Source organism: Myotis brandtii, unplaced genomic scaffold (assembly GCF_000412655.1).
Source record: "Myotis brandtii unplaced genomic scaffold, ASM41265v1 scaffold154, whole genome shotgun sequence".
In the NCBI taxonomy this organism is placed as follows: domain Eukaryota; kingdom Metazoa; phylum Chordata; class Mammalia; order Chiroptera; family Vespertilionidae; genus Myotis; species Myotis brandtii.
The window spans coordinates 3,911,464-3,939,018 of record NW_005355584.1 but is presented as its reverse complement, the minus strand read 5'-3'; the positions used below and the strand labels follow the sequence as shown (position 1 = coordinate 3,939,018).

The following is a 27,555-nucleotide window of genomic DNA, read 5'->3' as shown; positions in this document are numbered from 1 at the left end:
CTAGGTAGTAACTGAGTTGATTTAATGGTTCAGGAGGCCACCAAGCCTAGGCTCCTTCAACACCCTTCAGGGATTGGGTTTGTCCTCACTCAGGCTTGTCACTTTATTGTCACAAGACAGCTGCCTTGACTCCAGGCATTATTCCCAACACAGGAAGCAAGGGGTTTATCAGAAAAAATTTTCTTCTCATTACAAGTCTCTCTCTTCTCAAAAAGCAAGATTTTCCTAAAAAGCTCATCAGACACAAAATTGCTATGATTCTAAGACCAACTATGATTTGTCCACCCAAAGCTAAAGACTTTGACATGTGAACAAAACTGGAGTTTTGTTGGTAAGAAAGAATAGAGGCATGAACACTGGCTGAGTGGCCCACCAGCCAACCATATCTACCCGCATAAGTCAGTAGACATTTATCATATCACATACTCACAAGAACATTATCTGTAATTCATAAAAATGCACACTCTTTGTAACAATAGGATTTATATCAAATTCTCATTCTATAGTCAGCATATTTCCAGTTGCTATGAAAATTTTGCTAAGGGTTACTTCTTTTGTCTTTATTTAGTGTTCATTATTTTAATTTACATTACAAAATCTTATAGGAGTTTACATGTATCCAATATGAATTTATCCAATTGTGTGAAATTTCTCAAACCACCCCAGACCTATATTCAGACATGTTTTCTCCACACCAGGCAAAGATTCAGTCTAATATAATGTTGCCAAAGGTTGGTAAGTGGAAAGTGGCAAACATGAATGACAGAATGTAGGGGAAACTAGAATCCAGTTAGAATGTGGGGAAGACACTCCACCAAGAGAGAGATTTGAGAAAGGATACAGCTGTGTCACTGTCCGCACCACTTTCATTCCTGAAAGCATTTAAAGCAAGACACCAAAAGCTACCCAGTAAGGAGGCTAAAAATGATTGCCAGGTCAGTAATAACTACCCAAGTTCTGCTGATCTGAAGATTCTAAACACTTAAAGAATATGCTAATAATGCTTAGCTGTGGGTGTTGACTTCAGCTAATTTACTTTCTGGGATATTAAGTGATGTTCATTACGGCAGCATGGAGACTAAGACAAAAGTTATCGAGAATGAAGCTTTACATTAGATGCATAATAACATGCCTGGTTATGCTAGGCCACACTCTGCTTTCTGGGCAAGATTTTTGTTTTATCAAGGAAAAAAAATCTGAATTGCTTGGAAAAGTAAGGTATTCGGGAATGATTTGCAAGTCTCAGAGAATTTCTTCTAACTACAGTGAAAATACCGCTTCCATCTTCAACATAATCACTGACCTATATCCAATTTGTTCTCAGAATGGCCATCTTCTTAGCGGTTGGTGTAACTCACCTAGCTCAGAAACAACACATCTGTAACCTACAGGAAAAGAGTCGGCCGCACCCATCCCCTTTGCCCATGACCACATGCCACCCTCTTAACCACAGTGTGGGTGCTGTTTTCTGACACCCACTTTTGTGCCATCCACTTTTCTAAATCTGTCTTGTGACTGCAACCTTTCAAAGACAGCAACGCAGAAATGCAGGATACTGAGCTTTGTGTGTGGATTTTGTTATAAATCAGTGTGATCAAAGACAGAGGCACCCAGCCCTGGTTGATTAGAGTTTCAGCTCATCTCCAATTATTCAAAAACTAAAATATCCCACTAAAAATCAGAGAAGAGTGGATCCCAGCCCAGAAGGCCTGCACTGAACAAACCCATTCTAGACATGATTAGGGACAGATGTGGTCATTAGTGTATAATTCAGCTTCAGGTTGAGAGGGGTTCCTCCATGATATGGATGTGCTGAACAAAAGCCTAAACCCAACCCAACTCTCAGTCATTTGAACACATGAAATTCCGAGGGGCAAAGCCAGCACCTTTCCTCACCATCCGATCTCTCGCCCAGCTTCAGTCAGCAGTGAGACCAGGTGCCTCACAAATGTCTGCCTGCAGCCCTGGCTGCCCCACCTGTAAATTTCAAATGAGGTCTTCATTTGGTCGTAGTACAGAGAGAGTGAGAAGACGCACATGAGAGCTGACCGAGAAGCCCTGGTGCCACACTGCCTGTCTCCGTGCTGCAAGGTGGGGAAATTTCCTCATGTCACTTTCCATCTCAGTGACTGTGTCCTCTTCAAATGGACCCTTTTGTCTAAAACTTCCCCCCAACTAACTTTATTTGACACTGAAGTAGTAAATAATAGATGTGAAACTTTTCACATGTGTGCTAAAAAAAATGTTACAAAATAAAGTTGTATAGTGCCTCCAGCTATCATTATAATTGAACAGCAGAGAATAGTTCAAAATATTTCGAAAAAAGATTGTTATGAAACATCCGCATGTCAACAGTGATTTTCTTGTAGAGTTTTGACTTTTTGGTGCTTTCCCAAGTGTCTCCCATCAGCATACATGTCTTGTCTTTCAAGAAACATATATTCTTCCAATATTTTGAATAAAATGATATATCAACTTGCGGTACATTTTTAAAGGGTGGTGTGCAATGTTCATAGTACTAGGTGACTCTGGCAAATATATTCAGTCTACCTGGAAAGCAATTGGCATGTCCACATGTAAATCATTCCACTCATTGGTGCAGTACCACCCTTCTATTTCCACATCTCTCCCAAAAAAGAAATGTTAAATGTGGATGAAATTTCATGCACAAAGCAATGTTGGGCAAACAATGTTGATTGTTAGACCATATATGATCATGAGAAAAAAAACCCTCAAATCATATATGATCATTTAAAATGCCCCAAAACAGTAAATGACTAAATAAATTGAAATGTGCCCATACTGTGAAATCATAAAAACATTTATATTTCTAAAAAACTTATTTTTTTCATGGAAATGTTTAAACATGCACAAAGTACAGATAATGGTATCTGAATTCCTGAATTCCCATCAGTTATCAGAATATTACCTGGTTTACATCATTTACATTCCCATTTACTTCACCCTCCTCCAACAAATTCTTCTTTCTTTTTTTAAAATTTAAATATAGTTGGTATATAATCTTATGTTGGTCATATTATTTTGAGTGTATAATATAATGACTGAACATTTTTATAACTTGCACTGCGATTGCTCCACTAATTCCAGTAATCATCATGTCACAAGCACATTTTTCACATCAAATCATTTCATGCATAAATTCTTCAGTATGTGTGTGCTTCCAAGACAAGAGCTTTTACAACGGTATCACAACATCATTACTAGACTTAAAAAATTGATAACTTCTGCCCTAACCGGTTTGGCTCAGTGGATAGAGCGTCAGCCTGCGGACTCAAGGGTCCCAGGTTCGATTCCGGTCAAGGGCATGTACCTTGGTTGCGGGCACATCCCCAGGAGCGGGTATGCAAGAGGCAGCTGATCGATGTTTCTAACTCTCTATTCCTCTCCCTTCCTCTCTGTAAAAAATCAATAAAATATATTTTAAAAAAAATTGATAACTTCTGAACATATTCAAATATCCAGTCAATGTTATGAAGAATTTTAATTCTTTTCATGACATGGGAAACTCTTATATATTCAAATACATAAAAACAAGTAAGAAATTATAGGAATATGAGTGCATTCTTAAATTTAATATGCATCATTTTGGCTCTCCACAGACCCCTAAGAAGAACCCCAACTTGTCACATTTCTGGTGCCCTACCTGGAACCTACCTATGGGGGCTCTGTGGGTATGTGAGCATGGGGGGTGAGCCCAGCCCACTCCCAGCCATACCTCCCAAATGAGCTGTGCTGTTCTCTGCAGACCACTGTGTTTAGCTACTGTGTTTAGCCATACTTGATGGAAAGACTATACTGTATGGGAAGATACAGATGCACATTTGGGGATTTCCAAAATCCTTGTGAAGTTTTCTCCCCAAATCTCATAGATATAGCACAGCAAAATGTTTAATACATTTTCTTTCTATTGGGGAGATCATGCATTCATATTTGTTTATTGAATCTTTTTCTTCTTCCATTTAAAAACACAGGGTAAACCTATCACCTGGCACTCCAGGTTGCTGTGAGAAGTAAATGAGCAAAGCTTGCCAGGCTTTTACCACCTGGCACCTAGATCCTGATGAGTCCTTAGAAATGGAGGTAATCATGAGGCCACACACTGTGTCTAACTCGAGGATAAAAATATAAACAGCACTGGTCTTTTATATTGTTTTGACTTAACCCCTTGAAATCCCATCTTCTTTAAGTTCTTAAAGGCCATTATTTCACTGTTCTATTTAACATCCAAGGAAGAAACCTCATATACAAAGTATCGTCAAAATAGAATGAAAAGGCAGTAGGACTACAGCAAATTTTAAATGAGTGACTAGAACCTTTTTGAAGCCACCATCCAGGTCTCTCCAACATAAGCCTGAGTGGTAGACATGTTGCTTGCTAATAATTATTTTTAGTGAATATATTCTAGGGATTTACAGTTACATGCAACTAGCTATAATAGACTGTATTAATGAGTGTAAAATGGAGAAAGATAAAAGATTTTGAGTTTGAATCTTTGAAAAATCCACAAATATAACAGAAGTAGGAAGTCAAATGTTGTGTCCCAGCTGTTTCTTGACTGGTATGAGACAGCACTTCCCCTGAGCTCTTCTTCCCCCCAGGGCCTGTGATTCAATAGTGATTGTGTAAGACAGGGCTGCCTATTAAATAGACTATATTTGGATCATGAAGCAGGTGGTGTAACCTGTCAGACACAATTCAGAAAATGCTGGTGGTTTGTAAATATGACTCTATAAAATAGTGCAAAATAAGTATATCCTTGACATTGCTTGTAAAGAGAAGGAAAAAACTCATTTCTAGCCTGCTGTCCTTAGAAAGTGTAATAGTCATAGGTGACTTAATAAGAAAAAAACAGCCCCAAAGAAACAGGTGCCTGGATGTGCATTGAAACGTTTTGAGAAGCAAGGTTCAGTTTTGGGGATTCTTCTTGAAAGAAGAAATGCATACTTCCTCTAGCCTCTCTATTGCCACGCTAATTATGCCCACTTATCTGATACTTAAGACAGAGAAAGCTTTAAGTAAACCGAATTAAAATTCCCATGCTTGTCTAAGGAAGGAAATTCAGTGTACCTGCAGGACTGTCTCCCAGCTGTTTCCCCATGGACTTGTGAACACAGTTCTCTCTCCGAATCTCATGTCAAAGCCAGCAGAAGATGGAATCATCCTTCCTTCTCTCAAGGCTGTGTATGTGTGCATGTATGTGTGCATATGTGTGTGCATGTGTGTGTGTATGTGGGTGTGCATGTGTGGGGTGTGCATGTCTGTGCATGTCTGTGCGGGTGTGTGCATGCATATGCATGCATGTGCAGTGTGTGCATGTGTGTGCATGTGTGTTTTACTCTACAATCTATCTCCTTCCTTTTCTTATTCCTAATTTTATTTTATAATCATTATGAACATCTCACACTAGATTTCATACTAGAAGTCAGAAAGTGTTAAGCTCTTTAAAAGACACAAGCAAGTCTGTTCAGGGATTCAAAGAAAATGAAAATATTTCTCAAAGGGGAAAAAAATAAGAAAAGTTATTATGGTATGTAGAGTATGCAGGGATATTCCATTGATCTTGCATTTTATTCTCCATGACAGTTATTTTAAGAATTCTGGAACTGACTTCTCCTCTATTGCTTTTAGGCTCATCAGGAAGCCCAGAAAAGAAAAGCCAAAAAAAGAAAAAGAAATCCTTCCACTCACTTGAAAAAAGGTCTAAACATTCAGTACCATTCATCTCCATAAAATGCACTTAATGAAAGACTTCAATGAAAAAGAGCAATAATTACACGATTAGAAAATAATAAGCAGAGATGGCATGCACATTCTTTTCCAGCTCCCTCCTCCACATCCCAGGGCTACACTGAACCAATGCCTAAACCCCACTGATTTTTCCTGGAGATGGAAAACAATGGCATGGCATGAACCCAGGGCACAGAGCATCACACAGAAATCATTGCCCCTGAAGGTTTCAGGTGCACAGAGACCAGCCACAGATGGTAAATTCAGAAAAACACTAGAGCATCATGAGCCCTGAGTCAACCATCCTCTCTACAGAAAATGGGACCCTTGCAAAAGCATTGATTAGTTTCTATGCAGAATTGCATTTCATCAGTGGCTGATGGACTTATGCAAATACCCTTTAGCTCAGTCAGTATTGAACACACCACACAAGACCTATAGAAACAACCAATCATTCTTCTCTAAATAATAACATTTTAACAAATAAAAACAAGTCCAAACCCAATGTGGTTAAGGAAAATAAATATATTTTTATAAGTTAGCAACATTTACTTAATAATTCCATTTGAAAATTTTCCATAACCAAAAGTAGGTGAAATTTACATTTTTCCCCAACTGCTGATGCACAGGTGTAGCTGCAGCCCGAGGGAGAAGGCATCTTGCTGACGCAGCCAGCTCCCCTGGAGGCTCACACTCCACTCCCTGCCAGGTAATTCTTCCACACCAGTCCCAGAAATCCTCATCTGCCCTTGGAACAAGATCTTTTCAAAGAAAATAGGAGCCAAGCAATTAAAATTAAAAGAGAGCTAATTTCTCTTCATTTTACTGCAATGTGATTGTAAATTATCATGTATATATATAAAGGGCTAAATGACCAACCATTCATCCGTCCATCCGACCAGCTGGCAGACCGACCAACCGGCTGGTACATATGACGTGCACTGGCGATTTAAAAATAAACGTTGACTTGCTCATGCTCGATACATACAAAGCTCTAGCACGTTCATAAATTAAATGAAGACATTTTGGATATACTCAGTGGAGATTTTCACACCTACTTGAGTGATGATTCCATCGATTCAATGGATGATGCCGAAAAGGAAAATTTTCCCATCAAATTTCTTAATAGTATTACTCCTTCGGGAATGCCGTGTCATAAATTAAAATCGAAAGTGGGTGCAATCATCGCACTACTGAGAAATCTTAATAGTAAATGGGGTCTTTGTAATGGTACTAGATTTATTACCAAAAGATTTCAACCTAACATAATTGAAGCTGAAGTTTTGACAGGATCTGCGGAAGGAGAGGTTGTTCTGATTCCAAGAATTGATTTGTCCCCGTCTGACACTGGCCTCCCATTTAAATTAATTCGAAGACAGTTTCCCGTGATGCCTGCATTTGCGATGACTATTAATAAATCACAAGGACAAATCTAGACATAGTAGGAATATTCCTACCTGAACCCATTTTCGGAATGGTCAGTTATATGTTGCTTTCTCTTGAGTTCAAAGAGCGTGTGACATTAAAGTTAAAGTTGTAAATACTTCATCACAAAGGAAATTAGTCAAGCACTCTGAAAGTGTTATTACTCTTAATATGGTATACACTGAGATATTAGAATAAGTTTAATCAATTTATCAGTCATTGTTTTTATCAATGTTGTTTTTATATCATGATTTTGTTATTTTTATATATCTTTGTGATTATATCATGTTGTTATTATTTATTTATTAATCAATTTATATATTATTTTCATATACATTTTACTAATTTTTTTTCATCTCTGACACTTCAATAGAAAGGGAGAATAGCAATATTAAAATGTTTCTTCTAATTAATTTCCTTTCTATGTGCATGTATCCATGCACTGGGCCACCAGTATTGTCTAAAGTCATCATGTTTGCATCCCTATTTCATCACCATTGATTTTATTATCATCATTAATATAATGCTCACAGGACTGCACCAGAATATATCCAAAAAGCATAAGAGCCATGGCCGATGGCTCAGTTTGTTGGAACATCGTCCCGTACACCAAAAGGTTGTGGGTTCAATTCCCGGTCAGGGCACATACCTAAGTTGCAAGTTCAATCCCTGGTCAGGGGATATATGTGGGCAGCCAATTGATATTTCTCTCTCTCTCTCTCTCCTTTCTCTCTCTCTCTCCTCTCTCTCTCTCTCTCTCTACCCACCCCTTTTCCTCTCTCTCTAAAAATATCATTAAAAACATATCCTCAGATGAGGATTAAAAAAAGAAAGTTTAAGATTAAGTATGTATATCCTCTAAAATTTAAACCTCACATAAACTATCAACAGCACAAATACTGCCTCTTGTAAATTAAGATTACATATGAATTAAATGCTAAGTAGGACAATTTTCAATCAGAATTGGATTAGTACAATTCAGTTCACAGCCCCATTTCACTGTGTCCAGTCAGGACAACCCATCACCCTGGGGGTCCGCATGAGAGGAGAAAGGAAGGAGAGAGGAAAAAGTCTGAGTGGCTTCCATTACAGAAGGTGAAGAATCACCACTTGCCGATTGCTTGCAAGTGTTCTTGCTCCTCTGGTTCACTGTTCCTATTCATTCGCGCACGTGTGTGTGTGTGTGTGTGTGTGTGTGTGTGTGTGTGTCTGTCTGTCTGTCTGTCTATCTGCATATATGTTTGAATATACCAAAACTTGCATTTTCTCTATATAATCAACATCCCACAGAGGATTTGAAGTAGGTGCCATTCCCACACTACTGTATGTAAGTCACCCCCACACCCTAAGAACTTTCTAAACACAAAAACGTAGCGAGATGCAGAAGTCACAAAGGTGCACTATGAATGGCCGGACTTAAGAATAACAGTAGCTCAGACAAGAGAGCTTATTTCTAGCTTATTTTAGGTTCAAAGGCTTACCAGAGAGAAGGAATCTGAGTGAGCCTCGAAGTATTAGGATAGGTGATAAAAGGTGTAGAAAGAAGTCAAAACATGAAGATTTGGAAGATAAAAATAAAAAGGTACATGATTCAAACACTGTGGTGTGATTACCATTATTTTCACTACTTATAATACTATCAGCACTGCTGTGACTATTATTATGACTATTCATGTTGGGAAAGTGTATTGGAAAAAGTTAAAAGCAAAACCTTAAAGCTGAAACTTAAAAACCGAGCATGACGGCAGCAACTGGTTTGTGAAAAGGAAGACCAACAGAAAACATGCGGCAAATGGAGATCAAATATGGAATGTGGAGGCTTAGAAATTAAAAAATAAACCTGACATGTTTATATTTTAACCTATAGATAGCAGAAGTCACTGGAGGGTTTTATGCTGTGACTGATATGATGAAAAAGATGTTCCAAAAATATTAAATTGGTAGTGATGTTTGGATAAACCAGGGAGGCAACAGGACAAAACCTCAGTCAAATAAATGAGGTGTCTTCACTCTTAACACAAGACAAGTAACATGTTATGAAAGTCTCTATTTCCATTTTGGAAAAGACAAAGTAATTCTGATGAATCAAGGCATAGAAGAAAGGCTGTGGCATCAGGGTCAGACGTATGTGTGGCATTTCTCTTCATCAAAAGCTTCAGAGGCAGGTCCCTGTTCAATCATTAAACCTTTGTTCTCAATGTGTCATCACTCCATGGTGTCATTCTGGAATATCCAAGATGCGTGCAGGTCATGTGATTTCCATTAGAAGAATTTTGATCAATGAAGTATGGAGTCAGTGCTGTGAGCACAGCAGGGCCAGGGTGCTTGGAAGGGAGACACATGGGCTGCAAACTTCTGCAGATCAGGATGCCGAGTCCACGTGCTTTGGAAAATGCAGGTAATTTACACTAAGATGCCAGAGGCAGCATGGCCAAGGATCACCTCTGGTGCCCCTGACCCAGATATACAACCAGGCAGAGGCAGAGCTGAAATTTCCATGGTTCACACTACTCCACCCTGTTGAGTGTCTCTCCAAGAGCCTCGTTCTTACCCAGCTTTGCCTAACACCTCCTATATCCAAAGTGACTTGCCAATGCTCCTGTGTGATGATATTCCTCAAGTATTAGAGTGAAAACATCTATTCATTTTTAATAAATTACTAAAAATAATCATTTAGCTATTTATACCATCCTCTCCTTGTGTAAGGGGCTGAGTCAGTGCTCTGACATTTATATGAGAAAACAGGATCATAAGTTGGGAATTTAAAGCAAAGAGAAATGAAGAGGGGGAAAGAAGATGACAGGAATAAAGGTCATAAAAAAGATGCATGCTGTAATATGAGTCTGTGATGACGACCAGGTGTGTAGGGCTCATTCCAAGGGCTGGGGTATTAAAGCTACAGAAATGAGAAAACAGTAGGTGAATTGATAAGTCTGTGTATCTGCCTTCACTATGGATCTTTAGAAGACTGAACTGAAAGTAAAGCCTAAGTCAGTTAAAAACCTAGTATTTAAAGAGATAAAGTAGTTAAAATAAGTAAGAAAATAAGGCATAGCCTAAGGCTGCTGAGAAAGAGGAAGCAGAGTTCTGGGTGATTGTGGGTCAGGGAGGTCAACAAGAACAGGCCCACAGTTCTCAAGGTGAATGGGACAAAGTGGGATCTGAGGCTTTACCAAGATGTCCAAGGCCACCTTGTCCAGTTAAGAGCTGGGGGGATTTAAGTTTAAACTTTTGCAAATTTCATCCTAAACCTCTTGGCAATCAAACCAAAGTAGAGAAGAAAGTCATATTCCACAACTGGTCCCTGCTTAATGCTGTTCTGCTGGATAATAATTGAAATGTCACACACACACACACACACACACACACACACACACCGGTGTAATAAAAATTGGCAGGTTTGGGATTGAAACCAAGCTAACATTTGCTTCTTAACTGCAGAGCTGTACACGGCCATCAGCGTGCTGACCCACTACTGAGAGGAAGCTCCAGTGAGGCACAGAAGCTTCCTTCACGCACCACCTACAGGCCTGGCTCTGAAAAGGGTTCTGCATTAATAGTCTGAGATATAATGACTTAAAGGACTAATTACAATGGCGAAGAGGAAAAAATGTTCAGGAAAAGTGAGTTTCTCTCTGGTACCAAGTCCTGAAGGATTTCTGTGCTGCCTGTGAAGTTCAAGCTGCCTATTCTGCATTAATAGTCTGAGATATAATGACTTAAAGGACAATTACAATGGCGAAGAGGCAAAAATGTTCAGGAAAAGTCAGTTTCTCTCTGGTACCAAGTCCTGGAGGATTTCTGTGCTGCCTGTGAAGTTCGAGCTGCCTACGTGGAGGTCAGCATCTCCCACATCAGCCAGACAGTAAATGTCTGAACAGCATTCCTCTGACCACATCCCTTGATGTGGGCATGAGCATAAAAGCAAGGAAAATTGTAAATATAAATGTAGTTTTTTAAAAGGCCAACGCTATTGCCTGATTGTCTAAATGTGTGTTCTCTGGTGGTCTGACTTGATCCAAGAGGAAAATTTAGAACAGATTATTGCATATATTTCCAGGAATCTTGTAGAATGTTCTAGATTGATATCTAGGCTGAGTTCCTATAGCTTACAAGTTAAAAGCTCTTTGGAAAAATATTGCAGATAATCTATGCTGCCAATTAATAGATTGATTGATTTTGAGCATAAATGATGAAAAAGAGTAGGATTTTAATCCTCATGCTTGAGTAGAAAATTCTGCAAGTTACATATAGAGACGGGCAAAGGGGAGCTTGGCAGATATGGTCAAGTTTTCTCGGCAAACAAGACACAGGCCCACTCAAGCAGTAGGTTTCAAAGTTCTGCACTATACAGCTTAGGAATAAGTATTCTATCCTGGAGAATTTTTAAAGCAGGTGTGCAAATTACCTATTTAAACCACTTAAAATTTTTTCAGTATTGCACCTAAAGGACCTCTAATTATAAGGAAGATAACTTCTTGGTGTACCTCCAAAATAAATTGGGTAAAAAATTAAATCCCAAGTAGCTAAATGAGTTCAATAGGATTTTTGCTACAAGGCAATTACATTTGCAGAATGTCTGCCAAAAGTAATGAGTAGGTGTTCTCAGTGATTGATCTTCAGCCATTCTTGCTGAGAGACTTCTCACCAACTGAGGCCACGCCCAGTTTTTTAAAGTCATGCCTTATATTCCTTTTTATTCTCAAGAGCAGCAGGGCATTCAGTGTCCAGAGCAGTCATGTGCCATCAAGAAGTAAGACAAAAAAAGAAGGGAGGGCAATTATCTATCACCTATGAAGAACTGTCCCACCTGTCTGAGGACAGATGCCCTCACTCTGTGTGCTGTGCGGAGTAGATATTGGTGCCTACCCAACACGGAGCCCAAGTTAAGAAGAGTTGGGATCCACATAGGCTCCCCACGTACCTCTCCCTGAGCTTATCATAAAACTGGGTCCATGCTTCCCAGCATCAGGCGAGGTAGAAAAGCAAGCTCTGCTCCTTCGGTGCGAACAGGACTGATTCTTGCATCTGCTACAACTGCCAGAGTCCTTTGGCCTCTGTCACTGTCACATATCAGGAATCAAAGGTGACAAGAAAAATAACCTAAAATCTATGTCATTGGAGGGTATGTTTTTTGTTATTTTTACAAAAGGACAATAAACTTCTGTAGCCAAAGCAGCAGACAGTAACACTGGCCTTCAGAAATGTTATTTTATAAGTTGACACCTGAAATGTGCTCTGAGGCTTTTCTTGAAAAAGGTCTCTACTTGTTTCTGGCCAAGGGTACTGTGAATCTCCGTAGGAGCTAGAGAAATTGAGACGCCAATCTTCCAGCCCCTTTCCATAAACACAGCCCATGGAGCACCACCCTGGGATTCTTGGAGCTCTGGAAGCTAGTGAGGACTAGACACTGTTGTGCTGAGTTTCTGGGGAGTGATTCTGCTGTCCCTAACACACTATCTTCCTATTACTGCCAAGGCAAGAGGGCATGAAAAAGCAAATTACATTGTCTTAGTATTGTCTGAAAAACTTAGAATAAAAGAGACACATTCTAAGCAAAAGTTAGTCCCATCAAGGACATTCAGGAAAGGTGCTGCTGATCCTAATATCATCTACTATTTTCAAGGTCTGCATTATTTGGACTTGGTTAGAAGGGGTAAGACAATGAGAAGAAGACTACCCATTTAAATATGAAATTAAATAATGCAACCATTGTGCATTCCTTTCATTGCTGGGACCTCACACAGTCACTTCAGTGCTGCAGTCACCTAAAAAAAAGTCCTTTTTAAGGGAAGATAAGTATGTGGCTTGCAAGGGGCAGATTATACAGTAGTTTTCTAATATAAAAAATTCAAACATTACCAGTATGTAGCATGTAACACAGAAGGCAAGGCAACTAAGAGATCCCTTAATGAGTCTAATTTTATCCTCAATTTTTCTTTTTCTAAATATGTAACTTAAATTTCTTCTTCTTCTTCTTCTAAAAACTCTTGGTCATACATCAATAGTTTCCAGTCAATACTTTGCCCTCTTAAACTCAAATTTACCAAACTTTAAATGGATCTTCAAAACTTTTCTCCATCAAATAAATGTTCTTTTGAACTCTTTCTTTTTCTGACCAATTAACTTTTTTACTTTCAAATAGTTCCTACAGGAGCAGCCCTTCTTACATGTTTAACCATCCTTGTGATGAGCAGAGTGAAGAAATAAAATGGAGTCACCATAGTCAAGCTGCTAAATTACTAAAATCATGTAGGTTGAAGTATGAGGAAACCATTCTATTCTTGTTTTAAGGAGCCTGAGAACTTAAACTTTTGAACTTTCCAGTCCTGCCTCAATGCCTGGATATCCATCGAACCTGCAGATAACCCCCTGGCTATCCCAAAGGATTAAAACAAGAATGTTCATGTATCCTGATAGCCTGACATTCATTATCCAGACCACCAGTCATTTAGAGGACCACCACCCCAGACAAACCCACAGGCTAAAAATGCAGGACTGAGTCTTTTCAAGAATATACTTTTTAGTATAAGAACTCTTAGCTTTTCTTCCTTCTTCAGAACACTCTGGGTCTTGACTCGTGTTTCTGGTTTGCAAACCCTAAGGCCCCTGAATAAATCTTTACCATTTATTTCTAGCAAAGCCTTCAGATTCTTTTTAGTTCATTCAATACTTGTCATCATAAATTCCCAGTATCATTTTCTAAGTTGAAAGACAATGAATATTCTTTCCTACAAATAACTTACAATTCATTTCAAGAGATATTCGTATATACATAGTATATAAAAAAATAATAAAACCAGAAATTTCTCATTCAGCAAAGACCTTCTAAGGCAGCGGTTCTCAACCTGTGGGTCGCAACCCCTTTGGGGGTCGAAAGACCCTTTCAGAGGGGTCGCCTAAGACTATCAGAAAACACATATGTAATTAAATATTGTCTTTGTGATTAATCACTATGCTTTAATTATGTTCAATTTGTAACAATGAAATTGGGGGTCACCACAACATGAGGAACTGTATTAAAGGGTTGCGGCATTAGGAAGGTTGAGAACCACTGTCTAAGGACAGTGTCTACTGTATAACTGAGGTAACCAAGGAAGTTTCTTTTTATAAAAAGTGGCACTTAATTGGGGTCTAAAATAAAGAGAAGACTTTTATAAAAAGGAAGAAAAGACAATAGCCATAAGAAATGGCTATTTTTGACAGGGTTCAAAGAAGCCATACTCTTTCTAAGTTCCAGAAATAGAAATGACATCTGTTACAGTTTAGAAAACAGTGAGTCATCTAATTTTACTAGAAGAAAAGGTTTTCTAAACTTTCTTAATCATTGAGTTTTTACTAACCTTTTTTCTAGAATGTTCAGGACAGGAAATCTCTTCCCTCCAGTGATTTAACTACACTCATTTGAGGGAATTTATTAGACCAAAGGAATTATTCATTTCTAAACAGTGTTTCTATACTTCAGCTTCTACAAAATCCAGGTGAGAAGCACAGGGAAGACTTTATCAACTTAGAACTTTGCTCCTTGTGTGGGTGCCAATGAGGAGAAATGAACCAGGGTAGAGAAACATCACTACCCTCTCTATTGTCAGTGGTATTATGAAATGATTAATTAAAACAACCACCTGTATGCAGTGCTCTCTAGTTATACAGCTGTCTCCCATGCCTGTTCATTCATCCTCACAATCACCACATGCTAGTATCATTATTTAGACCTAGGTAAGGCACATGTTAGTATCCCTACTAATGACAACATCTGAGGTTAAGTGCCATCTTTGGTCACCCTGTTGTAAATGACAGGCCAGGTTTTTATATCCAGCACTTGGACACTACAAATGCTCTTCCTCCAAGTTCATGGTCATCAGTGAAGAACCCAGGCCTGTTTGGCACAAGTCAACACATTCTTTGTGGGTAGTTTTTATCACGCGCTAACAGGTGGCGCGGGCAAATGGCAACGTTCAGTAAAATTACGATAACTTTAGTTTACGTATTTATACGTTACCTGCATTCTACCGCTAGTCTATAAAAAACGTATTAATACATGTCCCGCGCTCTACTACTTACAGTCAACGTAAAACGTATAAATACGTTTCCCGCATACAATGTGTCAATGAGGCCACATTGCTCTTTCCTGCTGGTCCTTCCCTAACTGACATCTCCTATGATTCAAACGCAGAGCTGAGTTAATCATCCTAATCTCCTGCACAGCCAATTAAGTCACAGTATTAGAATACCATGCTTGACTGTTATATACTCCACAGTCACTATGCGCTTCTCCTTGATCAATTACATGGCACATTCATAACATTATTCACAAGAGGCTGACTCACTATAATTCCTCACCATTGCAAAGAAATACAAATTTCCCTGGCTTATAATCTGTAGAATTTTTAAATACCTGAAAATGTAAATGCAAGTTAATATCTACTAACCATCCATTCAATTATGATCTCATGCACATACAAAAGATATCATTTTGTTGTAGGTGCAACAGTCCACAAAAACAGTGGTTAGAGAACCACTCAAGTTGCTACTAATTTGTAAAATAATTAAACAACTTCAAATTACAGAAGGATTCACCCAGCATACATAATATCTCCTCTTATCTGAGTTTTGACCTTTTATGGTCCACATAGCAAGGTCAACTCTCCACATGAAATTAGAGAACTGAAATGCACCTGTCTCAGTTCTGTATCCACCACTGGCTTATAAATATCTACAGAGTCTCTACTGCAAACTCAACAGCTCAGGTAAGTCAGGGTGTTTTTCCCCTTGAAAGATCTAAACAACAACTCAAGAGTGAGAAAGAGAGAAAGAATTGAAGTTTGAATGGTTTCTTAAATTTCTTAAAGACTAATATAGCATAACAGAGTCTAATTATCCAAAGGGATCATTAATTTTCCTTAATTTGAAACTATATCTCAAAGTATATTTTATTCGTATTCAGAACAGGATAAGTGGAAAATCAAACAGCAATAATGTAGACCTCATCAGTGCCTGGCCCCTGAGGGAACCATTATGCTACATTCTTTATGTTAGTTGACCTTTTCCTTTCAGTAATCATTAAAACATAAAAATAATCACAAGGAACTGATTTCAGGGACTTAGATCCTTTGTTTCCTACCTTAAACATGAAACTCAAGCTCACTTATGTGACACAGGAATTCACTTTCGTTCTATCTTTGGTGAGAACAACTGTACAAGTAAATGAGAATTGCAAGGAAGTATCCCATTTCAATGTCTTCCCTGCCTTGTTATTCATCTTCGCCTGTCCACATGGGCTCTTTCTCCTTCAAAGCAAGCTCTGGGGCTATGGAGGAAAAGTGCAATGAACAGGAACCACTTCACTTGCTAGCCAAGAGGATAGTTAAAGGGCTGAAAATTAAAAGTTAATACAATGTACAATTCAGCCTTGGTAAATCACCTTTGAGTTTAACATCTGAGAAGGTCCTATCAAACAATGATGCCCTGTGCTTAATGGCATGTTTATCCTCGCAGCATTCACGAGTTTTGTGCCGACTGAGAAAAACCATACGTTATAATGCAAGATAGAAGCATCGCTATTTATTCTCACTTAGTAAGACAGACAGATAAGCGATAACTTGCTCAAAGGAAGGCAAGGCACAATCAAATGTCATGGATTCAAGATAAGCCAGCTGGCACTGTCAACCAGGCCAGGCAGGCTACCAACTTACAATTCAAATGTTGCCGTGTTTATCAACTTCCTGGAGCAAACATTTACTGTTTTGCCAGTCATATGAGTTAAAATGCTATTATATTCCACTTAGGGGTCACAAAAAAAGAAAAGGCTAAGCAACTTGTCTTATATAAACTCTCCATTTCTCCACAAAGGGTTTCCCAGTGTGGTAACCACTGGAAAATAAATGTAATGTGCTATGATTTGGAGTCTTGTTTATTTATAAGATTTAGTTTTTTTCCCATGGCTAAGAAGCCTGCGATCCTTGGACTAAAATAATTCCTTTAACATAAGGCATAAGTTTCTAGAATGGGTATATGTGTGACCTGGGACAATTCTGCAGGACCATATTAAAAGGTATTGACCTGCCATCACTAGCAAAGCAGGATCTGAACAGATATTTGTGTCAGGAGACAGCTTGTCTGTCAACCTTCAGAAGTCAGGATGCAATAGTGAAAAGCACAGATCAGTGGGGACAACGGGTTCTGGTGTGGTGCATGGCTCGGAAGGACATACATTTATTGGGGGCAAGGAGAGACTGTAGCAGACTATTACAAAAACATTAAAAATGTTCTCATTTTTGGCCTACTTTTGAATTTTGTCCCACTCTATAATAATCACAGAACTCAAACTGCCATTGAATTGACTCACTGCAAGATAAAGAGAGAATGACCAAGCATCACAGTGAAAAGACCAACCCCAGGAGGGAAATCAGGAGACCAAAAGAAAACAGCACGTCTGGCAATTTCAAATAAAACCCAGGAAATTCAATATGCACCGTTAATTTTCACATGAATCCCTTACATTGTTTTCTTTTTTGTCTGCAGCCAACTGTGCTTTTTCATAGGACAATTATTTGCTATTCAGAATTGCTATTCCAATTATTTCTTTAATAATAATTCTATGGGATTATCTAGTTTCTCCTTTCAAGAAAATTTTCTTCGCTTTTTATTGCCTCGTGTGACATCCACCGAGGTGATTTTGATTATGTAGAATTAAATTATTCATTATTAATAACAACCATACCATTTTAAGGGGCAAAAATGTAAAGTGCTTATAGCTTTAATTCACATACAGACAAGGAAAGCCAAATGCACTTGATATAAATTGGTAACTGGATGACGTGGGTAAGGGCCACAGGATAAGCAATAGTGGTATGAACACAGAAGAATGATTCACATCTGAATACCCAGGTCAGTCACAGTGAGGAGCAGCCCACACCGCCCCCCTGTCAATGAGTTTATTAAATTTTAGCAAGGCCCCCAGCTGCTCATTAGCTGTGAACACTCGGGAACACGCGACCTGCTTTTATTACTTTAAAGAAGCAAAAATATGCTTTTTAATGTGATGTGGACTGAAAACATTGATTTATTAAAAGACATTTTTAAAATGCAAACTCCTTTGGGGACAAAGCACTCTGAGGTGTGTGTGTGAGAGAGAGTGTGTGTGTCTGTTTTGATGGCAAAATTCTCCACTAGGGTGCCTGGGCCTCTTCTATTTGCAAGTACAATCAGTGTACAAATATCCTTGGTGTGTGTGGTCTATCTCCAAAATTAAAACTAGTGCCACCATGTTTGTATCCAATCCTCTTCTTCTAGTGGGATTGTTTATATAAGTATAAAAAATGACTTTCTTAGGTTAATTCATTTCGCCCCTTCTTTAGACGAGAAAAGCATTGAATCCCTAATATGAAAGCACAGGGTTACTTTGCTGATTACAACATGCTTACGTACTTCACTGTTCATTGCAGACCAAAGACAAATCATATGTCTTCTATTTTTAGAAGTGGCCTGGAAAAGTCAGGTTAAATCATAGCTGCCCTTCGTGCTTACCTGGAGAGCAGAGGAAGCAACTGGGCTACCACCATGCCCTGGGAACTGAGAAAGGACCTCCTTCTGCCCAAATCAAATCATGTTTCTTCCATCCTCAGTCTCCTTGACATTTTTGACACATTACACGCTTTACCTTGCAGAACTGCTTCCTTTGGTTTACTAGTCTTCCTGCCGCTAAGACAATTCCAGCTGCTTTCTCCCCCAACAGGTACACATCGACTTCCCTCCTGCTCTCAGACCCATCCATGCACATCCCCCAAATGCAATCAGCCATCCACCACTCCTCTGTCATGACTCTAAGAAAATCCATCCTTGATTTAGCCTGTTACCACCTCTGTGCATCTGAAAATCAAATCTTTCTTGACAACTCATTCTTCATCCAATTCTAAGACTGTATCTTTATCATTCTATCACATAGATTTTCTAGAAAAAAGAATGAGGTTGTCATTTTTAACAGAGCTACATACTCAAATGATTAGCTTCCCAAATGTGTTATTTTGCTAGGGCCCTCCAGGAAAATAGTAATGACTAGAAAATTAGTCAAAAACTAAAGCAATGAAATGCCAGTTTTTATAAGTGATTAGACTATATTTTTCTTAGCATTCACTAGGTCTATTTTTTAATCAAAATCATTAAGGTTATTGCCCAGCTGGCATGGCTCAGTGGTTGAACATTGACCTATGAACCAGGAGGTCATGGTTCGATTCCTGGTCAGGGCACATGCTCAGGTTGTGGGCTCAACCCCTGGTGGGGGGATGGCATGCAAGAGGCACCCAATCAATGATTCTCTCTCATCGTTGATGCTCATAGGTCTATTTTTTAATCAAAATCATTAAGGTTATTGCCCAGCTGGCATGGCTCAGTGGTTGAGCATTGACCTATGAACCAGGAGGTCATGGTTCGATTCCTGGTCAGGGCACATGCTCAGGTTGTGGGCTCAACCCCTGGTGGGGGGATGGCATGCAAGAGGCACCCAATCAATGATTCTCTCTCATCATTGATGCTCCAATCTCTCTTTTCCTCTCCCTTCCTCTCTGAAATCAATAAAAACATATTTTTATAAAATCACTAAGGTTCCTTAGTGGCAGACATATTCCAGTTAATATGAAATTTCATAGATGGGCCATAGGCCCTAAACTCCCTATCTCCTCTCCTGACCTTGAAATCAAGAATTATCTCAAAACACTGACTTTGACAGGGGACACTGAGGACAAGGACTTTACTATGTTTATCTGTGCATCCTCGGCACGTTTTTAATGCTCGGTTCTTAGTACTGAATGGATGTGAAGAGAGCCAACTGTGGCCAAAACAGAGAAGCCTCCGGGGGAATGACTTCCATTTCCTACCCGTTAATACAACCAGCAGAGGTTGGTGCTCTGGTCCAAGCCCTCAGATTGGGGAGTGCTGGGAGATCCAGGCCCCCCACAAGGCTAACAGCTGAGTCAGAGCCTGGCCTGCCTCTCACTTGAACACACATATTCCTGCCATAACTGTCCATTTGGCAAATAATTTTGATACATATATTTAATATGTCAATTAGTGTTCTTCCATTTTAAAGGCAAGGTTTACATTTTCAGAAGGCCCCAAAGGGCAGGATTATTTTAGTGGTGTTGAAAAGATTTTATGAAACTTTCTTTGGATGCAGAACTAGCGTTTCACCTTAAGAATCTAATAAATATTTCAGAATGGCATTTCATGTGTTTTACACTGACATTTGAAATTAGAATGAAAGAGCTGGAAAAAGAAATATAAAAAGGTTCCCTTCACTGCCCACCCGATCCCTCCTATTTAGAGACCCACTGGTTTATCATGACCGTAAGAATCCCTGAAATCACTACCAACCAGTGTGGGATCTGAACCAGTGGCGCAGAGGTGAAGTCCTTTGTTTGCCTCCTAAATACACAAACCTGCAGCTGACGCTCAATGGGTTTCAGGTTTACTTACTTAACATGTGCTATGGAATCATCTCTCAGTCTAGGCTACTCATTATGATCACATGGGCAGCTGCTGGGAGATGTACCATTTCACATATGAATAAGAAATCAATGATACAGAAAAATGATAGAATTTTTAATTAAATCATATCTTTAAGAGCCATTTGCTTTAGGTCCTTGAATGTTCGAGATACTCAACCTAAGGTCAGTGTTGGCATAACAGTCCTCACAGAGCAGAAGCAGGGGGAGGGCGGAGGTCGGCAGGACCCCGGGAGGAAGCTGGACAGGATTTCCGGGCCGTGGTCCTCGTTCTGATGTGCACTAGTGTAATCCGGATGGATGCCCCCATACCATTCTGCCCAGAATGTGTGTGTGTGTGGGGGCGGGGGAGGACAATGAGGAGTTGGGAGAAACACGAGATACTCAACCTAAGGTCAGTGTTGGCATAACAGTTCTCACAGAACAGAAGCAGGGGAAGGGCAGAGGTCGGCAGGACCCCAGGAGGAAGCTGGACAGGATTTCCAGGCCGTGGTCCTCATTTTGATGTGCACTAGTATGATCCGGATGGGTGCCCCCATACCATTTTGCCCAGAATGTGTATGTGTGTGTGTGTGTGTGTGTGTGTGTGTGTGTGTGTGTGTGTGTGAAAGGACGATGAGGAGTGGGGGGAAACGGGGAGTATCCTGGGCAGCACGCTAATCCAGACACCAGTTGGTACCTGTCTCAAGTTGGTGAGGACCCAATAAAGTTAAGGCCCAAGAAGAGTTGCAAAGGAGCATTTTAATCACGGTCACTTTTGCAGAGGTAGTTAGAGAAAGATATAGAAGGAAAAAGCTGCATCTTCCTGAGGGAGATACTCAAGTTCCCCCCACACTGCTCTAAACCGGCACCTTACACCTTTCTGTCTGACGTGGTACAGTGGTTACAAGCAAACCACTGGGATGTCCTACCCCTAAGAGCTGAGTGCTCTCTCTGGACCTCAATGCCCTCATCTGAAAATCAAGACTACTTCCCTCCACCGGGCCTGGAGAGCAGCGTACCCTGATTGTTACAATGGGTCTTCTGGTGGGTACAAAAGCAAAGATCCCCCTCAAACAATCAGATTGGAAAGGCTCCACATTTCAACCCATCGCCTCTGTGTCTAACCCTGCGTGAACACAATACGTAAATCGATGGAGATGCAGATGGGACGGCTTATATCAGTCCTGCCTACTAGAACACTCTCAACCCAAGCCCACGGCTTAGATGGGACTTTCGTGACCACCTGAAAACATGAAGTCAAATGTGCCAAACAGACAGATATGCACACCCGACCTTGTACACCCCACCAGATAGAGACCGCATCCTCTATTTATTTTTCTTTCACGCACAGCCACTGTTAGTGCGCTTTATTCCGGTGAGATAGCCAAGGTTGCCCTTCATTCTGTCTCACAACAAAGGTCCCTTTCTTGGGAAATTTCCTACCCAGAAAAGAAAAACAGCCCTTTAAAAATGACTAACAAACTTTTATCCAACTGCTTCCCAAATACTCCTTTATATTTCTCTCATTTCTACCCTTAGGAATTCTTCACTGACATTGGGAGGAAGTTTTCCTGACTCTCCACCTAGTTAGGTAGTTATGATGACCCATTTCCTTTTTACCTAAACAGACTGAAAGTGTCTCTGGGCACAAAGGTATTAACAGAACATTCGTTTTCAAAATGCGGTCATACAGTAATGCTTCGTATCATGCTGAAATAATGTTCTTAAAGATTAAATAAATGTGGTTTTACAAAAGTGTATGACCTAGTTCCTCCGCATTCCCAGGAAATTCTGAAATCTTATCTACATAATAATCTTTAAATATTCAGAGAGCTCATTTGAAAAGTATGGCTGCTCTTTACTTGTGTTTGAGGAAATAGTCCAATGAAGATCTGCCCACAGCCCTTAATGAACACTCAAGTGACTCCGGATGAATGCCAATCAGAGCTCTTTCCTCTTCCATCAAACACTGTCGTGTAGGCCTGAGTGGGGTAAGGGAGGTCGAGGTTCTCGGTAACCTTCTCAGCACTGGGCTAGCTTTCATCAGACAGCTCATTAGTGCAAACAGGCCGATTGACAAGGTTACCCTGAACTGAGAAGAGGAGGCAAACACATCATTTGCATTTTATATTAATGACATTCAGAGTGCCATTAGGGGTTCCTAGAGGTATAGAAGTAGAACAAACTATAATTTTCACAATCAGTTGCTTAAAGGAAACTGCAGATTCTTGTAACACTTAGGATGGTTAAGAAATTTCTAGTTAGTGCAGAATAGGGGGAAACTATGTAAGTGTGGTTAACCCTTCAAGGTGCTAAGAACAGAGGTGGAAAGCATGTGTGGGTGCACACCAATGACAATAACAATCAATTGTGCAGTGTCCTCCTCAGCAGGTCAATGTGTCTGCAGACAAGAGTGCTGGAATAGAACTGACCCCATTCCTTGAGCCCAAATTCTGGCAGCATCCACAGCTGGGCCTACTGAAACCACAGAAATGTATTCTCTCATGGTTCTAGAAGCCTGAAATCTAAAGCCAAGACATGGGTAGGGCCTCACTCCCTTGGAAGGCTCTAGTGAAGAATCCTTCCTTGTGTCTTCCAGATGTGGTGATTGCTTAAATCTTTGGTATTCCTAGGCTTGGAGATGCCAATCTCCGCCTCTGTTTTCACGGAGCTGACTTCCCCCCGTGCTCCTCTGTGTCATTACATGTCCTTCTTAAGAGAACAGGAGTCGCTGGATTTAGGACATGCCCTTATTGTGTATGATACCATCTTAACTAATTATATCTGTGAAGACCCTATTTCCAAACAAGATCACATTCTGAGGTTCTAAGTGGATAAGAATTTGAGGTAAACACTCTCCAACCAATCCCCGGGTCACTGCCTTTTTGCTTGGCCACCCACTCTACTAATAGGCTCCTTGTCTCATTTCTTTGGATGCTAATTTCTAGTCTGGTTTCTTTAGACAAATTTGGTCTAATTCTCTGAGAAACTAAAGCAAAACTCCTGGACCTCAGTATTTGGGACCAAGAGCAGGTGCTGGTCACTCCCTCTGATTCTGACCAGCCTTCTGAGTTTGATGTTTGATGTCATGGTCTCCAGGCATGTGATCTTCTTGTGCAATAGAGCTCCTTGGGGATTGCTGGCATTCTTGGCATCAACTGCCTGCCCATCAGACTTTTTCATGTTGCCTGATGCTGAGTTCAGCTCCATCATGACACCTGCAAACCTGGCGACCATGCAAGTGGATGGTTGGGTATCAACATTGTCCTTTCCATATATTCTCTACATAAAGGTCTTTTGTCTTAAAATTTAATTATGAAATATTTCAAACATCCAGAAAAGTACAGAATGGTAATAACCCCCAAATCTCAGAGGTTTTATTTCTTGCAGAAGCTGCACATCCTTCTCTGCGTCTCTGTGGACACCGCCATCTGGGACATCATTGGTCCTGGATGGTTCCTCACTTACTGCAGTTAAATGACCACTTTTGCTCATACTTCATTGGACCAAATTAACCACATGCTCTCCTTCCACCACAAGGACCGGAAACTACAATTCTACCATGTTGTCCAGATGCTAGAGAGCCTGAGGATATTAAGCGACCTGAATTCAAGCCACACACTGGACTGGCGGGCAAGCTCAGAATTAGGTAAATCACTAGATCACTAAAGAAAAGATGAACCACTCAACCAATCAGATCATTGGAAAAACGGGTATCAAAATCAAGGTGTAGGCAGGGTTGCATAAATTTCTGGAGGCTCTGGGGAAGAATGCATTTCCAAGATCATCAGTTTGTTGGCAGAACTCAGCCCCTTGCAGTTGCAGGGCCAAGGTGCCTGTTTTCTTGTTGGCTGTCAGGTGAGGGTAGTCTCTGTTCCTAGAGCCTGGCCACATTCCTGCTCATGCCTCCATGCAGTCCCCATCCAGCAAGAGCAGGTCAGGCCCGTCTCACGATTCAAATCACTCTGACTTCTCCTTCTACTCATCTCTTTGACTCCAGTTAAAAAAAATTTTCCACCTTTAAGGGCTCAAGTGATTAGACTGGACCCACCCAGATAATCCAGAATAATCTCACTACCTTAAAGTCTATCATCTTAATTACATCTGCAAAGTCTCTGTTGCTATGTATGGTATATTCCAGTGTTTAGGGCATGGACATTTTGGGGGTTTGGGGGACCATGCAGGCTACCACACTCATTGATACTGTATCTGCACTTTCTGTTAATATCTATTCTTATAGTTATTTTCTTCCTATTTTTTCCATTAAGTAGACAGATTTTAAACATTCAATATGTATTTGAAAATAATCTATGTATCCATATATTCTAACATTATGCTTCCACGCATGTTTACATTATTATCTATACAGAAAAAAGGAAATATTTATTTGGTACACTGGGGTAAATAAGGCAGTCGGACATTCATATGGTGCTCAGTGAAAAAAAACTTTACTTTTTTTAACATTACAAAGTTATAACAGGAAAAATAAGTATTGGGAAATACTAGGATAGATGTTACATATTAAATATGCATAAAATTTCCAAATATTATTCAAATATATAAATGAGAATCTTGAGGCTACTTTAGATATATATTTCCCTTTCGATAGCAGGATAAATGCTTGAAATATCTGTGTGCAATTCCTGAACAAGACCTTTTAACGTCTCTTCAAATTTTTGATAATCACCTTTGATAGTTACTTTTGATAGCAGCTTTGGTAAAACCTAAAGTGACTTTTCCAACATCTCAAAAATGTACCGTAGTTGAAATTACTTTTAAAAAATTTAACAACATTTCCATTTCTTTCTTTGAGAAATGTCATATTGAAATTTCTTGAGATATAAAACAATTTTAAACCTAACTGAACTCTTCCACATCCAATATTTCAAAATAATGACAAAGCCCTCATCTTCAGGATCCTCGTCAATTATCAGAGCAGTTAACATAGGCTAACATAGGTACCAATATGAAAGGTACTTCCAATTGTACCAATATGAAAGGTACAATGGCTAACATAGGTACCAATATGAAAGGTACTTCCGCCATAAACAAGGGGATAAACTGATATTGGTGAAAAGAGAGGTTCAGAGATGTTTCTAGAAGTTGTAGTGACTCAAATCTCCTCCCCTCCAGCCTGTGCCTCCCTATTGCTCCCAACCAGGTGCAACCTGGGCTGGATCCACACCACACAGGCCACTGGACACCAACCTCTGCAGTAGCACCTGGGGAAGAACTGCACCCCTGGACAGCAGTAAGTTCTACAACTGATTCAGGGGTGGTTGGACTTGTGGGGACCACAGAGTTCCCAGTGGTTCCCCCTCCACACTCTAAGGCACCGAAGGAGAGGTCTGTCATTGCTACATTCCATTCATTCCCCATGGGTTTCATCTCTTTTACAATGTTCCTCACTCAAAGTAGTTTATTAGGGATTGTTCTGAAATATTTCTGAGAAGTGTCTCTACCTGCCCTCACTTTGAATCATAGTTGTTCAGGAAATAAAATTCTAGAGTGATTGTTGTTTTCTCTGCTGTTATTCTAATCATTTTTCCTTATAGGCTATCTGTTTCTTCTCTTATTTTAATATTTTTCTGTCTTTAACATTCTATGATTTTCCTTTGATTTGCCTAGCATGAATCCATGTTTAATATATGCTGCTCTGGGTTCAGAAAACAATTTGTTATTTTATTTTTGCACTTGTAACAAAATGTACAGACCTCAGGAAGTTTGCTGAGTTCTGGCACATGGAAGACCCACCATCTAATCATGATAAAGAACAAATCTGTCACCATAGAAAGTTCCACTGTGCTCCCCTCCAGTCAAACTGTCCCCTACCCAGCCACTGTGATGCCAGTCACCACAGATGAGTACTGCCTGCCCTAAAATGTTTATAAAGGGAATCATGCGGTTTATACACCTTTGTGACTGGCTTTTTTTGCTCAAAATAATTTTTGGACATGCATCCCTGTTTTATGTTTATCAGTGGTCCATTGCTTTTTATTGCTGAATACTCATCCATAATATAAACATGCCATCATTTGTGTATCCATGTTGATGGGCTTTTGAGTTGTTTCCATTTGTTGGCTCTTATAAATGCAGCTGCTTACCCATTCTTATTCAATTCTTTCTATATGAACATATGTTCTAGTTTTCCTTGTGTAAATATCCAGAAATGAAATGGCTGGATTGTAGGATAGAGAAATGTTTAATTTTATAAGAAACTGTCAAACAGTATTCTAAAAAAGTTACACCATCTTGTACCATGGCCTGCAAAGTAAGAGAGTTATAGTTGTTCCGCATTCTTGCCAGCATTGGCTCTTGTCAGTCTTTTTAATTTTAGCCATTTCTGGTGGGAATATAAAGATACCTTGTGGTTTGAATTTGCATTTAATGATGATTAATGATTTGAGTATCGTTTTATGTATTCATTGACCATTTGTATAACTTCCTTTCTAAACTGTTTAAATTTTTCTGGTTTTTAATTAGGTTCCTATTTTTATCAGTAGAGGTTCTTTGTACATGTTTGACATGATTACTTATACATTGCAAAACTTTTCTCCTAGCTTGTATTCTTATATCCACTCTCTTAATTATAATTTTTAATGAGCAGAAATGTGCAGTTTTGATGAAGTATAATTTAGCAATTTTTCTTCCTTTATTTTTCCTAGTTTTTGATCATTTTGTTTCTTCTGATTCTTTTGCATTTTCTTATATATTTCAGAATCAATCATTTTCTGCCCCCAAAACAAAAGCCTGTTGCCAAGGTCACAGACATATGTTAGAATTACTCTTCAGTATCTTTGGGGTGTTTTTTTTTTCCATTCTAATGTAACTAGTTTTTTTTATTTCCTTCTTTAGATACAAGAAAAATTATTTTTCATATTTCACTTTTCTAACCTTA

The 27,555-nt window shown here is 39.5% G+C and overlaps 1 protein-coding gene across 1 annotated transcript; it reads left to right on the top strand.

The window, feature by feature from the left end:
• Window positions 1-6,618: 6,618 nt before the first annotated feature.
• On the top strand, window positions 6,619-14,789 carry GTSCR1 (Gilles de la Tourette syndrome chromosome region, candidate 1 (non-protein coding)). Its single transcript, XM_014535956.1, is given in 3 exon segments — window positions 6,619-6,673; window positions 8,251-8,356; window positions 14,639-14,789. Coding segments are annotated over 3 exon segments (312 nt in total).
• The last annotated feature ends 12,766 nt before the right edge of the window (window positions 14,790-27,555 follow it).